General features: G+C 39.1%; 1 protein-coding gene across 2 annotated transcripts in view; it reads right to left on the bottom strand.

Annotated features, from left to right (window-relative positions):
* The window catches only part of SH2D4B (SH2 domain containing 4B), a 65,202-nt gene that overhangs the window by 42,677 nt on the left and 8,381 nt on the right, over positions 1-14,144 (bottom strand). For both annotated transcript variants that reach the window (XM_033065459.1, XM_033065460.1), the window contains exons 2-4: positions 9,229-9,388; positions 8,027-8,174; positions 316-460 (exon numbers count right to left, since the gene is read on the bottom strand). In XM_033065459.1, coding sequence (XP_032921350.1) covers positions 316-460; positions 8,027-8,174; positions 9,229-9,388 — 453 coding nt within the window. The remainder of the gene's footprint in view (positions 1-315; positions 461-8,026; positions 8,175-9,228; positions 9,389-14,144) is intronic.

The following is a 14,144-nucleotide window of genomic DNA, read 5'->3' as shown; positions in this document are numbered from 1 at the left end:
AGGACAAGCTGTCAAAATAACTGTGCCCTGAGTTATTACTACTAAGCCAAAACTGTTAATTAAGTACATTAGACAGAATTTAATGATCTCAGTCACTGTACACAAAAGATTTTCTATAAGGCACTGACACAGATTCAGAAAGAAATCCAAAACTTCTGTTTGTATTTTTAAGCTGGCAATTTCCACTAAAATAATACAGCACTTCGTATTGCTCTGAGCAGAAGAGATTTTTTTGTCCACACCTTCTCCATTCTGCAGGGGTCCTGTTACCTGCTTTCAGAAAGACACTGATGCTGTGCTGGCAGTTTTACTCACACTGCTCCTCCCACTCCTGGTCATCGTCGCTGTGCTGGCTGTGCTGCTGAGCTTGCTTGAGGCTCAGGTACAGCTCCTTTGCCCGGATTTCTTCCTGCTGCCTGATGAGCTCCTCACCTTTCTGTCTTTCCTCTTCCTCTCTTTTCTAGAGAAAATGAAGTAAGCCAGAAGTGACTAAAGAGGAAGAACGTGCCAAAAGTTGAGACACTGCTTCAGTGCTTCCTATCACAGAGAAGCTGAGTTACCTTGGACAAATCACTCTTCTAACTTTGGGCTTCTCACCTCTCACAACAGGCACCCCTGAATTTTCCCACCTCTTAGGAACTCCTGAGGGGCGTACATTTTGAGACCTCAGGTATCACAGGAATGAGGAACATGTAAGCATCTAAGATCTGAAAGCTAGACAGAAAACATCAGGTGGCACCAGAGCCTGTGCTGTCCTCCAGCCCACAAGCAAAGCTTGGTTTAAGCCCATGTGCACCCCCATTGAAGGCACTGCTGCCTTTGAGCACCACACTCATCACCCACAGAACTCAGAATGCAGGGAATGATTTATTGCTGTCCTTGCTGTGGTACCTGTCCCAGTGTGTTGTCATAACCAACACAGGGAACGGTATTACCCAAAAATTAAGATCACTACATTCTGGAGGAAAAGGCAGATCCTTCAGCACACAACAGTCACTCTGCAAAATGTAGCCAAGCCAAACATGCCAAAAAAGTTCCCTTCCAAGGAAGCCTTCAAAGAGATGGAAATCTGAGAAAGATTGCTTCTGCAGTTGGCCTCCCTCATATTATCAATAACAGGAGCTCAATTAATGCAAAACTAGGAATCTGTATCTGTTTTCCAATGAATTTTCCCAAATCCCTTAGGTGTTGAAGAAGCAGATTTAAATCATATAGTTTAATTGAAGCTCACAAAAAACCTCAAAATTTAACTTCATTAATTGTTCATATTATTGAAATCACTTGAATTACAAATAAAAAGACTTTTTATTTAATTTTATAATGGAGCCAACACTATACCCTTATGAGTAACAAACTTAAAGGTAAGAATTTTTTCGTAAGTCCCTGAGTAAAATCACCTCAAATTGCTAGCCTAGCTACCTGACCTAAACTATAAGTAAGGACAATCCAAAGTAGATTGCTGCAAAATCTTAATCCTATTAAATTTTTAGGGTGAATGTTAAAGGTCCACCACTGAATGTTATATGATTCTATGAACAATACATTAGGCTGCTCTTATTATTTCTGAGAAAGAAAAGCCTAGTATTGTTCTTCAGTCAATTCTAATGCTACTATCTTGGATTATTTCTAACATCATCCTTCCATTGTTATTTCCTGGCTCCTAAAAAATGAGCTGGTGGACAGTTCATTATTTTTGAAAAGTCAATGGTTTTACACAATGTTAATTTCAAAGCCAAGCAGCTTTCTCAGGAAAAAAAAAATATATATTTTTTAATATCTCTGTAGTGTTAGGGATTGCATATTTTAGCTGCAAGTAAATGGCTTTATTCTCTTCTTGAAAAAAAAAAAATTAGATTAACTGTTCTTTATTCTTATGAGGAGAATATTCACTCACTTAGCTTCACTACCTAAAAAATATTCAATACATCCTGTCTATCCTTCAGGAAGATGGACAGACACAGAAGCAATCCTGGGTTATCAGAATATTTTTCTATTCAACATCTTAAACCACAAGGTAAACTTAAAATAGAGGAGGGGGGAAAAAATCAATCTCTCTGCAACTTCCCTGAATCACACCAGAGTTTTGTTGTAAGTTTAGGTTTTTTTTTTAATGTAGCTGTTGTTGAAACATTTCTACTAAAAAGATGAAAAGGTCTAAGAAAAATGAACAAAAAGCCCACACACATACACACACACCCCAAAAACTAGAATTCAGTAGAGTTTGACTTCTTAATGGAAGGCAACACCGCCAACTAAGAAAATCCTACCTTTTTAACTGAGAAGGAGATTTAAGCCAAAGAAGAGACAACAACAAAAACTTAACACGGGCACTTGATTATGAATTCACCAAAACTTTTCCACATAATTTTCCTTTTTACAGAAAGAGGAGATTTAACTTCTATTTATTAAATTAGTGCGTAGATGTGCAGGTATATTGCCCAACTCCTTCAAGGTGTGTGTGAGCAGAAACAATCCTTGCTGGTATGATGCAGGAAAGAACAGTCATCCTTTTGTCAAGTACAACCTAACAGTGTGTGTTAGCATTTAAAATGAACACCAGTTGAACTTTTCACATTTGCTCTACTGGAAGAATACAGCAAGCAGTTTTTCTGCTTCTCCTCAGGAGTCCAATCCTGCACATCAGAGCTGGGAGTGAAGAGCTGTCATACCTACAAACACCATCTTCTGCCTGACACTTGAGAGAGATTGTACACTGTGCCTGACCCTTTCAGCTCTGCCAAAATAATTAGGAAGGTGATAATTCAGTGCAGAGTTGCAAATTGTTGAGAAACACCAAGCTGCCAAAACAAATCACACTGGCAATTCAACAGGCAGCAGTAATCCTTTCCATCCTTTACTCCACTGGAAAATTTGAACATGCTAAATGATCTTATCTATCCTCTGGCAGTTGAGAATTCACCACAAACTTGTTTCTGTCTATGTGTGACTCCCTGTGTTTCAAAGCTTTACTTTAGGCAGTTCATTTAATATTAGTCATTATTAATGTTGCAGTCCAAGGCAGATGAAATGAGATTAGGTCATCATTTAGTTTTTGCTGCAGAAAGATTTTAAAAATACACTAAGGAAAAGGCAAAATAGAGCAGTGGGGTTTTTTACAGAGGAAAACTGGGCTTCCAGCTGCCACAGCTCTTGGGGTCTTTCTGGGGAGTCCTAGGGGATGCAGGGCAGCTGAATGACCACCATTCTGCTCAGGCAAAAACCACAAAGTGTACTTGTTACAACAGCCCTCTCTGAAGCAAATACAGCCTGGGATTCTCTCAGTGCTCCAGCCTGGAAGAAGTGTCACTGGCAGCCCTGAAAGCTGCAGCCAACCATCTGCACTGCAGCTGCAGCAAAACCCCTGAGCCCACTCAGCAACCATTGGGCCAGGGAACACACTGAGAGCACCTAAAACACAGCTGAGAGCCCTTAGGGACTCCCTGCTCTGAGGAAGGAAATCTGATAACCCCAGGGCCCCCAGCTGCAGGACAGGCTGCTCTCAGCAAGGCTGACACAGCCAGCTGAGTTCAGAGATCAGCTTTTCTCCAGACACACCTGACAGCTGCCAACAGAGCTCTGAGTAACAGCAGAACATGTCCAACTCTTCCCCAGCCTTCTTCTGAGAAAATTCACTTGCATCAGAAAAGAAAGTGTTTGCAGAGACTTCTTTATTTTCTTCTCTACTACCAGTGTCTCAAAAGGAACACAGGCTTTGCCTTGCTTCACTGTGCATGTATTTGCACAGAGACAAATGTATGAAATGCACTCATGCTTTATGCAGAAGCTAAGAGATTTCTGCCATGGATGTGTCCCAGGACATGTTATTCACATATCTCATACATCTCAAGGAGGCACCAACTTCCTGTGATGGACAAAGACCCTGTGTTCCATGAGCTGGAAAACAAAGCTAAGGATCATTCCTAGCTGGGAGGGATCTGACATTTATTGCATTGCTGGAACAGGCTCTGCTCCAGTAATTTACTGTAGATCCAGTGACTATCTACTTAAAGTTTGTCTCTGGGCCTTAGAGGCTCTTCACAGCTTGAACTCCTAATATGTAAGCTACCCTCATTAGTGGCTCAGATCTTCCCATTTACCCATGGAAAAGACCTGAGCTTTGCTAGTTTTTGCCAGCAATCCAGGTTGAAGACAGTGACTTCAGAATGCAATGATTACTGATGTCACTGAGCAAGAGATTTTTTTCTTTAAAATTAATATCAGTTACAAGTAGGATAGAGAAAACCTGAAGACCCACTTCCCAACCTAAACTAACAGCTGCCCCATTTACAATATTTTTCAAGAGACAACAGCATAGGGGAAAAAAACGGGTTACTGAGTTCTGGACACCCAAAAAGAAACAAAATGAAGTATTACTGAATTACTGTAATTGCCATTGAAATAACCCAACTAAGGCACTTCCAGAATGAATTGGGTGCTTGAACACCAGCAAGAAGCTGTTGCCATATTCCTGGATTCTAAATATGCTGTCTTTGGGAAAGAGTTCAATGTTTTCTTGGCACAGCAAAGCACAGAGCTGAACTTACAGCTTATTTGCACTTGGAGATAAGTCCCACTCAAGTGCTTGACGTTTACTTGGAGACAAGAGTTTTTTTCAGATCAAGACAGAATGCTCACTGCTCTATCCTAAGAAGCCCACAGTACTCCAAATGGCAATGGTGACAGTTCACTGTATTCCTAAACTCTACATCTGGCAGCAATTTTCTGAGGAATCAGGTCCACAGCACTTGGGGGCACAGTAAAGCTTTCAGACGTGCTGAAAGCTCATCCATACTCAATGGAAAGTGTATTCTTTCACTGAGCATAAGGTTAATTAGATATTTCCTGAATAGAAGCACTAATTGTTCTGTTCTCTGAAGGTTGATTCTCAACCTATCTTCTTTGATGAGACACATTTCATCTCCCAGGGAATTTTTAAGAAGCAATCTAGCTCTGCTGTCAACTGTGCTTATATTATTAAATTTGGCAGGTATCTGATGTTGTCATAAGGACAGTACTTTACTATTAATATTCTCTTGCTTTATGCAGACCACATGAAGATTGAACTGAGAGAAGATCTCTTATTTCCAAATGTAGCTGAAGGATACCCACCCCTGGCTGGATGACACTCACATCTTTAATTTGCCTTAGCTCTGCACATTGTTCAGACTCTTAATGACAGCTACTGATAACCACAGAAAATTATGCCTATGATCTCATAGCCTTTGTGAGCTAGCAAAAAGATTAATGATAGTAATTGGGTCTCTTATTTGTCCTTTGCAATATGTGCATAAAAGAATAGCTGTCCTTAAACTGCAAAAATAGAGTAGTCAACGTTTATATCCTAGCATCATAAATTAAAGGCAATTCTGCTTAAGAAACACCAAGGAAAGCAATACTTTTCAAATAGTGTTGGAAAAGAAAATAGAGATCATCATTCACTTTGATATGTAAGATATCATTTATCTAGTGCAGACAGCCTTAATGTCCTGTGATAGGTCAAGAGGAATAAAAGCATCTTAAAAAGGAGTGTTTGAGACACATATGGTTAGAAATTAAACATGCCAGCAGAAAGGAGACAGTTTCAATTTCCCAAGTCAAACTGCTTCAAGAGGATGAAGCATTAGCAGAGACTGAACTTTCCATACCTCAGTCTGGACATCATCACAGGAGGATGATTACCAGTGCATTAAATATTTTAAATCTGTTGAAGCAAGCTTGCCTACGGATCTGCATCAAATTCCACACCCTTTTCTTCATTCTATCAATTACTTCTGTCATAAATCAGCAGATTCCTTAATCCATCTTTTTCCCTGTACCTTACTTCTATTCCCTTTTTGTAGTTGGATGTGGATACCAGAAACACAACTTTCTTTTCCTATCTAGAGACCATGCACAATGAACAAGCTCTGATCATTCAAGAGCAAGTAACAGATAAGCTGCTTTTCTTCAGAGGAGTGGTGTCAAAGTGCCAGGAATCAATCCTGCAGTTGGATTTCTGCTGGCGAGAACCCTATGCCAGCCCAAGTCTCTCCTGACAGATTTCAAATTATGGATCTAATTGAAGAACCAGTGCTGAAAGTGGAAATAGATTCTGTTGTTGGATTAATACAGGAAATGCTGGGAGAACACTTGATAAAGGGAATTTTAAAAAACAGTCACTGCATCATATCTTGTCTCTAAACTAATTCTTTAAGCCAAAGAGTTGCTTTCTGCCGGGTCTTGTTTTGAAAACTTTGGTCTACTTATCTAAATTTTTGCAAATTCTGTCTTCATATGCTTGATTTAAGGGAAACCATTAGGAAAGAAATGGTTTCTACTTCCTCAATAGAATAAATATGTTGGCAACTCTGGGAAGAGAAAAGAAGAAATCCTGACCAAAGTTAAGTATTTGAAATTCAAAGTAGATACTGAACCATAATCTCATCCAGCAGTGTTCCTTGCTCCTACCAGGCACACAGGTGGACAGGACCTGCTCATGTCCAGGGAAACAGTGGAAACACAAATCACTGTGACATTACCTTTCCATCAATAGGAAAATGAGCAGAATTTGGTGCCATTCCTTTCAATTGTACCAACAACTGAACAATTAGTATTCCTTAATAGAAAGTTATTAATACTGGCCACTGAAAGTCTCAGAAGTTGCTCACTCTGTTCTATGAAAAAGTCTCTTTGAAACAGAACAGTAACAGGGAGCTTGTGGACATTTTCCCATCAAGTGTCCTGTAAATCAGCCACAGAAATATAAGGGAACACTGTCAGCCTTTGTTCAAGAGGGCTTCACTTTCCAGAGAGCAGAGGAAAGAGTGTTTAATTAGTTGCTCTGCTCATTATTCATACATTAATAAAGCACTTGAAAGGTATACTTTCATTACTCACTGACATCAAATTTCAAAGGCCTCATTCTCTCTTGTGAATTCAAATTAATTGTGCAAAGGTAAATCAGCAACTCTGTGCAGCCTCCTCTGCAGGAACCACCCTGGCTTCGTGCTCCACAGCCACCGCAGATCCCAGACCCACAGTCTGCAGAGTGACAAGGAATTTGCTGTTTGCAGTCAAACCACATAAACCTAACACCGAGTTTTCAGCAATCCTCTTGTCACAAGGGAGGGACATTGGGAAAAGTCTAGCCCTGCTTTCCACAGCTTAAATCTCTGTGCCAGGAAAGGAAGGAGAGACATAGGGAGCTGTGAGCAGGGGAGGGGAGTGTGGATGGAAGGTACTGGATCCTTGGAGTCAGATTTTCTACAGCCTTTCTCCATGGAAACTCAGCTTCACCATTGTGTGCAGTCCCTGCATGCACATCCCAGCCTCAGAGGATTCTCATGACTTCTCTGCACATTGAACCCATTATATTTTACTTTCTCACTTTAAAATGGGTTTTTTTCTTTATGAAGTAATATGAAAATGGTGGGCAGAGATGTTTACTATTTAGTTTTGAGATTGCTGTTTTCAACTAGAAAATATGAAAAAAATAATATTTCCAACAAACATTAAAATACTGTAACTGAGCTCATAGAAAGTTCATTGTGAAGTCAACAAAAACCAGGCAAATTAACTTCTCTCAGCAAAGCCAACTGGACTTTTCCCATATGTTGAGTAGGGGAAGGATCCGCCCCTTATTATTTTGGAGGAAGTAGTGACACAATGTTGAAGTTCATTATGTGAACAAACTCATCCAAAATACACAGAGCACATTCAAGCAAACTAACTTAAAATGAGATCTTTCCCAATTGTACACTTTTATCCCCAGGATGATTCACCCAGCACAGCTGACTGAACAATTCTGCTAATGTGTGAGCTGAATAACCAGTTTGATTGTTCTGGCACTTCTGAATGAGACCTGTAATTTTTTCCCATCTCTCACCCAGCTGTTCTGCTGCACACCACGTAACTATCTGTATATCCCAGAATGAAAATTACTACTCTGGATTTTAAATCTTATTAATAAACATGCACTGAAGGTGACAAGAACTATGAATCTATATGAAAACATTATTAAAAAAAACCTAAATTGCTCTCTGCAAACCTTCAGTTCCTCCTGAATTTTTTCTTCCTCCAGTTTGGCTGCTTTCCGATCCTCCATTTCTATTTTCCATTTTTCTGCCACTATTCTGGCTTTTTCTTGAGCCATAGCATCACGAAATTTCTTTGTTATTTCAGCTTCCTTCTGTCTCCTTCAGAAAAGGATGTGAAAATAAAAATTTAATGCACTAATTTTCTTAAATCGAGGCTCAATACTTACTCACTGGTTGCAATAAATAATTAGAATAACGCTTCATGGAAAGATGCAAGCAAAAAATTAAAATGTATTTAACAAGAGACCTACCACAAGTCACATTTGAAGAAACCACCTAGAAAGCAGACAATTTACAATTTTTGATAAATTGCTAATTAAAATAGCACTTCTAAGTTAGACAAGTGCTTCTTGGATGTCTTTAAGTCATACCTTATATTTTTCTATTAGTCTAGAACAACATGATTGGGAATTTATTGCCTTTCAAATACCAGTACAGATGTCTCCCAAATTCTTATGCTAGATTGTTTGTTATTACTGACAATGTAAAAGGAATTCAGAGCACAGGTTAAAGATTTCAATCCGTACTCAAATATGCAAGCACTCAAAGAAGGAATAATCTCATATGAAAAAGGTTAACATAGAATAACCTGATATTTAAACAGTCACTTTCCAGTGCTGCACTAAAAAGGGAAGCGTGTGAGGCAGGTGGCCTAACTCCTAACAATATCAAGCATCAAAACACTTTTGAATCTCCCCCAAACCTGGAAAAGGCCCTGCCAGAGACATCTGCATGGCACTTTGTATAATGAGTTTTTGAACTGCTGGAATAAGAATTAATACAAGCAAAATGCAAATAAAGCCAATTTCAAAAGGATTTTACGTACCAAACCCCCATTATGGGCTCAGAACTGTGATGCAGCAAACATATCTAATTTAATCACTTCAAAACCAGACTGTTTCATTTTTCTTTATTTACAGGCTGCTCAATGTCTTAGCTAAATTCTCAAGAGAGAAAAAAGTCGGCACCTCTTTTTTTGCAAACAAGGATTTTTGGCTTTCAATATTCAATATAAACAAAGTGACATTTTTAACACGCTGAGAGCCTGATGAAACAAGTGAAAGCAAAACACACTTACCAGTTTTACCACCACCACCTGCCACCTCCCCACAAGGTCACATCTCCCATTGAGCCCAAATTCTGGAATGCTCACCATAGCTCCTCTGCCTCCCTCTGTGCCTGCTGCCGGGCCCTCTCTGCTATGAGCTCCTCTGAGATCTGCTCGTAGGGTTTGTCCCCCGGGGCCTCTCCCATCACCCAGACCCAGACCTCGCCGTCCTGGCCCCGCAGCCACCGCACGCGTTTGCCGTGACCTGCAAGAGAACCAAGAACAAAGCCAGGCGTGAGCGCTGCCTCCAGCCCCACAAAACACACGTGGAAACGTGGACAACCTGCACTTCGGAAAACATTAAGCTTGCAATTTGCATTTGGGAAAAAACACTGCTCGGGGTCCAGTGAAATCTTCAGATTTGACCAAATCTGGTCAAACGCCTGGGCAAAAAAATAAAAAGGTTCTTATGCTGCGGATTACCCAATCTTTAAAGACTCACTGTCCCATAGAAATAAAAATTATTAATTCAGGCATGCATTTCCCAGAATTCCAGTATTACAATTCCTTTTTAATTGCTAATTTCTTGCTCCACTCAACAAGGGATGAATGAAGAGCATGGGAAAAGAGATGGGGCAAAACCAATAACTATTGATATTATGTGACTAAAAATGCTTTGTGCACAGAGAATGTTGAGTGTAGAGCAGGTAGAGAGACTTAATGGGAACACCTTCAAAGAATCCAGGAATTTCCTGCTCCCACTGTGCGAAGCAGGAGTTTCAGGAGTCTGCATACTCAGACCACCCTACTCAGTGCTGCAGAGTCTATTCTGCTCACATAGGCAATTGAAAGGGATTAAATTTCTGGTTCAGTTTTCATGACACAAACTACACAAAAATCCATGGTCACTGTGTTGAAAGAGTGATTTTAAGAACACCAAAAAAAACCTGAGACCTCTTTACAAAACAGACTGCATTTGGTGAACCATCAAGTACAAGAACCAACTATAGGACTACAAAAGACACCAGATTAGATCCTACCTGCATACATTTTAATAGTTATTTACACTACCTTAGTGTGGTTTAGTCTATTTCTTCTGCTTTTATACATGCAGCTGTCAAATATTGTAAGAATTTAAGACATTCATAATAAGGAATTTGTAAAAACACTTCTTATGCATAATTTTTTCTTTTTATTTCTTGCAAATTTGTTGAAACTGTCCTCCACAAAAGGAGATTCTGCCACGAAGATCATTGCCAAGATGGACAGTGGATTAATTTTACATAATTCAGACTACAAGGCCATAAAGGGTCAGCAGTTTGCATCATTCCCTGTGTATTACAGTCCCCTAGATTTCATCCTTTCCCCCAAACACTGATATGAGAAAATTGTGCATCACAACGTATCTTCTAAAAGGAATCTTGTATCATTTAAAAACATAAAGAGATGGGCAGAGCACCATTTTCCTAAGTAGCTTTTATCCAGCATTCCCATAAAAGAAAAAGTTAAAAGAAACCTCTCTTATTTGAACAGGCAGGCTTTGCTTCCACTTTTCCTCCATCTCTCTTAGCATCAGCTTAGCCACTCTTACCTTCAGCTGCCGCTTGTTCTGAGTGAGGACGTATCCCTTTAGCCAGATTAAGTTTCCCAATGCACAGTCAATAGAGTGTTTCTGGCATGCCAGGCTGGAGGCAGAGGGCTGCAGGAGGCAGGGGAGTGGGGCTGTTGACAGCAGCAGTGTCAGCACCAGCCCACACCCACAGGTGTTGACAATCCAGACTGAAGGCAGCGAGCGGATCGGATCTCGCCGTGAAAGCCAATATTCTATATCAAATTTGAAAATGTAATTTATACGAATCCCCAGCGCTGGCCTAACAGTGCTAACTTCAAAGAGGGGTGGAAATTTAAGCTAATAGTGTTTTCCTTCAATAACTCTCCAAAGCATTTGCTCTATTACAGTCTACCAGATTATGTCTCAGGTTATAAATGTGAATGTATTTCATTGTGGTTCTCATTCTGTACATCTCTGTGTTCCTGTCAATACAACATTTATGTTGTATTTTTTGGACACAACATTAGAGTACCATCTGCTGAGACCTGGCTGGCCATATCACTACTTGCCTGCAAGGTTTTCACCCACTGCATTTCATGGTAAAGTATCTTGAGAAGTATGGAATGATTTCCCAGGAGTACTGATTCCATATAAGCAAAGGCAGATTTTGTTTTAAAAGCACAGCATGTCTTCTTCCTTTGAATTTGAATATCCTAGTTGCTCTCCTTTATTTAGCACTTCAAAGAAAACATTGCAAACAACACACCTGGTATTAATTGAATTGTATCATAACGGGTGGATACAAAATACTACTCCAGTTCTGAGACAATTTCACTATTTCTGCTCATTTATGAGCTTATCAGAGGGAACCAGGAAAATAAAAAATAAAGAAAAACCTTTTCAGGTAAGCAGACAAATTTTATCTTTGCTTCTCTCAAGGTTTTCTGTGCCAAAGGTTTATTAATGTGTTTCTCAGAGGCACAGCTTACCCATTGCAACCCAGCCAGATAAAACAAATAGCTGATTTGCAGACAGGTCTTGAGAAACTGTTCTCTTTCTTCTTTTAAAACAATGGATCTAGCCAATAGATGTATAAACTCCTTTGAAACCATCAGTATAACATATTGCTGGTTCAGCACTACACACAGTACAGAACTCTACTGTATTTGCATAAAGTACATGTTCAAATACAGTTCAAGCTGAAAGATTTGTGTATTAAACTATCTGGCAATTTTAACTTCCAGTATTAAACAGATAGATCCTCATACATAATTTTAAAATAAATCAAGTTTAGCACATATGACTTAATTCAGATTTTCTCTAGAACAAAAGAAGGCCTTTTCACATCCAACCACCAAATTTACTTCAAGAAATTACTCCCATGCACACCATCCCTTAAACTTCTGCTCCCATAAAGCTGCAGCTGGGCTTTACTGTACAATCTGATCATAAAACTCAGTAGTTTCTTAGCACAAAATAACATCAAAAATTAGTGTCCAGAAAAAAAAAAAAAAGAGTACCTCAGGGAGAAAATCTGGCACTGTGAAAACAGAGTTTCTGCCATACAAAAAACCTCTGCAGCTTGCAGAATCACTTTCACAGTGAGAGGGCCAGCTCTTCTAGGCTAATGATATTTTAAACTGCAGAACCTATGGCAAGATCAAGAAAGTCCAGAAAATTATTTTCCCTTTGTAGGAAACTAGCTTTGTCTGCTTTGCAAGAAGAGAATTACCACTATTGAGGGCTGATCATAACAAAATAATTCCTGCTTTAAAATGCCTCTCAAGTATTAAATTTTTTCTGTAAAATAAGATGTTTTGTTAGTACACTTTATCTCCAAATGAAAGAGAAATACAAAAAAAAAAAAAAAAGAAAAAAAGGAAGAGAGAGGTCCTGACGAAACAAATTTGAAATGTAGATGAGGAGAAAAGAGAACCTCATGTTTCCTGCTCAGCAGAAGGCTGCTGAGCCCAGTCACAAAGCCAGGAAACAAAAATTAAATCTCTTGAGCCCCAGCTTGTGCCTCAACCACAAAACTACTTTGTTCATCTTGGAAAGACTGTGGCAGGCTGCAAATAATAACCCTTAGGAAGCAGTGGACATCAAAGTTGGATTGGAGAGTAGAAATGGAAGTATTTTAGAAACACACACTGCTTTATCAGGAAAAGTTCGTGAATAATTTACCAGGTCTTCCCCATCCCTACTCTTCAGATCAATGACTTACCAGCTTTAATATTCCACCGTTTTCCACCTAAAACAACTTTGTAGCACCAGAAGAAGACAACATAAACTTTTGTAGTTCTGTTTACCTGAAGCTCATCCATGAATTAGTATCTCATGTGGAGCTTCTCCAAACCTACACCACACTGCTCTGAGACCAGTAAACTGGCTCCTTACTCCAGACAAATGCAGGTCAGAAAATGTAAAATCAGTCTCTCACATTTGCAGCACAAAGGGATCACAGCAAAAACTTGCTTGGAGACCTAAAGCCAGGACCAACAGCAGCTCAACTTTGTGCATATAAACACACACAATAAAAAATACGATCAAATCATGTTTCCTCTTTGTTATTTGCACAGCCAATTCTATAACAGCAATGAAAGTGTAAAACAATAGCTTTAAACAATGGATAAAGCTTCATTATTAAGCTTGCCTATTTCTGCTATTTTGTTTAACATATTTTCTAAAGCCTATCTCTAGTTTGTAGCGTTGTGCTTTTTTGTTCTGCAATTCAAATATCTGGTATACTCTGGTCTAAGCACAGTGTCCTTTACTTGAGATTTCTTGGCTTTCCAAGCAAAGTATTTTTGTGGCTTCTTTAAAGCAGAAGCTTGAATTTTGTTAGTCTGCAGGGTAGATGATGTTCCATTCAGAGTTTCATTAGCTAGAGGATGTCTTAGAAGCGCATTGATTAGGATGAAAATGAGGATGTGAGCTTCAGGCTGTTCTCAATTCCTTGAGCTTAGCCAACATAAGTATTGAATTATCTTTTTTTTTTTTTTTACAAACACACAAACAGAATTTAACTTCTTTCTCAGGAGAAAACCTAGGAAATTACTGTGAATGTTTTTGGGAGACTATTCAAATGACAGAATGCACTTCTCAAAACATTAACTGCTGTAAATCCATTAAAATATACAGAAAATAACTAGATGGTAATGAGTAAAGTAATGAAAACAACATCATGCCACAATAAACTGAAGATCTACAATTAATTTTGGCTCTGCCCCTGCTAATAGTCATTAGAGCATAGAATCCCTCTCTACCCCAAATACATTCAAAAAACCCTTTCATTTCAATTCTTAAGAAGAATGGGGGAAAATTCTGCCCTCTAACATTTCAATTTACACACCTTTGAATTTCAACACTGTGTTATGTGCCTTTCTATTTAGGGGAGGATTTGCAAAGGGAGAAAGAAATTCAGCTGATTACATTAATATATCAATAAGGATTGCAGGATTTCAGCACT

The sequence above is a fragment of the Catharus ustulatus genome, chromosome 8 (assembly GCF_009819885.2).
Source record: "Catharus ustulatus isolate bCatUst1 chromosome 8, bCatUst1.pri.v2, whole genome shotgun sequence".
Taxonomy (NCBI): Eukaryota; Metazoa; Chordata; class Aves; order Passeriformes; family Turdidae; genus Catharus; species Catharus ustulatus.
The sequence above is the reverse complement of the archived record's forward strand: the minus strand, read 5'-3'. Positions and strand labels throughout refer to the sequence as shown.